The sequence below is a fragment of the Silurus meridionalis genome, chromosome 16, assembly GCF_014805685.1.
Source record: "Silurus meridionalis isolate SWU-2019-XX chromosome 16, ASM1480568v1, whole genome shotgun sequence".
Taxonomy (NCBI): Eukaryota; Metazoa; Chordata; class Actinopteri; order Siluriformes; family Siluridae; genus Silurus; species Silurus meridionalis.
Genome location: NC_060899.1, coordinates 14,954,454 through 14,957,050, shown reverse-complemented (window position 1 = coordinate 14,957,050; position 2,597 = coordinate 14,954,454). Strand labels below are relative to the sequence as shown.

Sequence of the window (2,597 nt, the reverse complement as noted above, 5' to 3'; positions counted from 1 at the left end):
CTAAACTCCACAAACTGTAGTGGAACATCTTCCCAGAAGAATGGAGCTTATTATAACATTAAACAAGGCCTCAATGTGGAATAAAAGAAAAAACACAATCTAATGCTCAGGTGTCCACAAACTTTTGCCCATGTAGTGTAACTCGATGCAGTATTTTTCTTGCTAAACTCTGATAATCGCACGGTTATTTATGTTTTATTTCCAGTTCAATAATTCAATAATTCTGGAATAAAATGCGGAACATTCGAGTTGATTGAAAGAAAGAAAACAGCAGCATTCGTTATATTATTTATGTATTAAAACAGAAATATAAGAAACAGTACTGAGAGTAACAGTAACTCGGCTCCTCGTACGGAAACGACAATAATTGATACACTTTCTTCTCTTTCTGATATGAATTTGATACAATAAACATGATGTACACAAATACTGACATTGAAACATCCAGGGAACCAAATGTACCTTATAGAAATACTGCAGCACAGAAGCAGCGGGAAAAAACATCATCATCCCGTCTGAGCATTTTTTACTCTAAACGGATAAAAAAAATGTGTCTGGTGTCTGTAATAAACTGTAATCCCACATCAGATGGAAAAAAACAAACAAAGCATCACTTCAGAGTCATTTAACAAGTCACATGACTGAAGGAAGGAAGATAAAAAAAAAGGAATGAAAAAAAAATGGAAGGAAGGAAGGAAGGATGAAAGATTAGAAAAGAAAGGAAGGAAGAAGCAAAAGAAAGAAAGAAAGAAAGAAAAAAGAAAGAAAACGGAAAAAATGACGGAAGAAGAAGAAAGGAAGGAAGGTAAGGAAAGAAAGATAAAAGGATCGAAAGAAATTAAGGAAAGGAAGGAAGGATGGTCAAGAAACAGAGGAATGAAGAAAAAACAAAGATAGATAGATAGATAGATAGATAGATAGATAGATAGATAGATAGATAGATAGATAGATAGATAGATAGATAGATAGATAGATAGATAGATAGATAGATTAAATAAGAAGGGAAAAAAGGAAGGAAGCAAGGTAAAGAAAGAAAGACAGAAAGAGAGAAAGTTAGAGGATTCACACATTTGCTATCATGTTTGTCTGTGTGTGTGTTTGTGTGTGTGTGTGACAGGTGTGTGATGGGTGGAAGATGATCAAAAGATCAGAATTTACTTCTTCATTTCTTTATGTTGTTGAACGATATCGTGATATTGGTTGGATGAGTTGGTTCTAAAAGTGTCCCGCCTTCACGCCACCCCGCCTTCACGCCACCCCGCCTTCATGCCACCCTGCCCCGCCTTCACGACACCCCACCCCGCCCTCACGCCACCCCGCCCCGCCCTCACGCCACCCCGCCCTGTGTGCTAGCGAATCAATTCAGTGTGTTTATGCGTACATTTGGGGGAAAATCTTCGCATGTTTCACTCTGAGATGAAGTATCTGAGATATCTGACTGACGTCTGATTGTCCAGCGCTGTAATGCGGCTCCACAGAGTGAAACAATCCTGAATATCGATGAAGATCGAATCAAACGTAAAAAAATATATATACAATCTCTGTTACCTTACAATAGGAAATAATTGATGTATAAAAATGTTCACTTGCTGTCATTTATTACAGTCTGTGTGTGTGTGTGTGTGTGTGTGTGTGTAGGGACATGGTTCTATGTAATGAAGTGAATTAGCTACATTGATAATATTAGTGAGGTCCTTCTGAGGTCCTAACAAGGATAATAAGTCAAATGTGTGTGTGTGTGTGATGGTCCATATCCAGAGGTGAGTGTGACCTGTGTTCAGCCATCTGTCTCCCCGTGGACGTTCTCCATGTGCACTTTGAGGTAGTCGTTGCGGGTGAACTTCTTGTGGCAGAGTGAGCACTCGGCCATGGGGCGATTGGGGTTGTGGGTGAGCTTGTGGCGGATCAGCATCTTCTTCAGGCTGAACGACAGGTCACACACCTGCAATCGGAAACAGCACAGGAAAAAAAAAACAATTTTGAATTACATTTAAGGGATAATCCGTGTTTATGACACACGAGCCTCGTTAGCTAACCACCATCGCGTAGTTACTAAGCTCAGCTAGCTAAAATGAGCCATTGGATCCAGAGGAATTGTATATTTTTCAGTTAGCTAACATGAGCTAGCCTGACAGGATTTCCGACAGAATATTAAAGCTCCCGTTGCAAACATCGGAACAACCATCAGTGCTAATGCAAGCCGGTTAGCTAGCATGAGCTACGCTGACAGTATTACGACACGATAACAGAGAACTCCCAAGAGGATTCTGAAGCTGCTAATTGTACACTTTTAAACAGCGTCCATTTTCCTAACATGATGCTAGCAAATGTCTTGAGATGGAACTGGGAACATTTTGGTTGAGTTTCGCGATGTTGCGCTAATAGATTTAACTGATGCTGCTAGTCGGCTAGCTCATGTGAGCGGAAACTCGAAAGATCTCAATTCTACGTTTGATCATTTTCACTGCCACTGCTAGCCATCAAGTTTACATGAAAACCTGACAGCATTTCTGAAAGATCTTCTCGATCTTACATTTGACACTTAGCTGTAGCTACGATTAACTGGTTAAGCTAGGTACATTTTCGACGCTAACCAC

The 2,597-nt window shown here is 40.0% G+C and overlaps 1 protein-coding gene across 1 annotated transcript in view; it reads right to left on the bottom strand.

The window, feature by feature from the left end:
- Window positions 1–1,342: 1,342 nt before the first annotated feature.
- Window positions 1,343–2,597, bottom strand: part of prdm5 (PR domain containing 5) — a 46,317-nt gene continuing 45,062 nt past the window's right edge. The window contains exon 16 of the mRNA XM_046870156.1: window positions 1,343–1,942. Within this exon, the coding sequence (XP_046726112.1) occupies window positions 1,778–1,942 (165 nt within the window). The 3' untranslated portion in view covers window positions 1,343–1,777. The remainder of the gene's footprint in view (window positions 1,943–2,597) is intronic.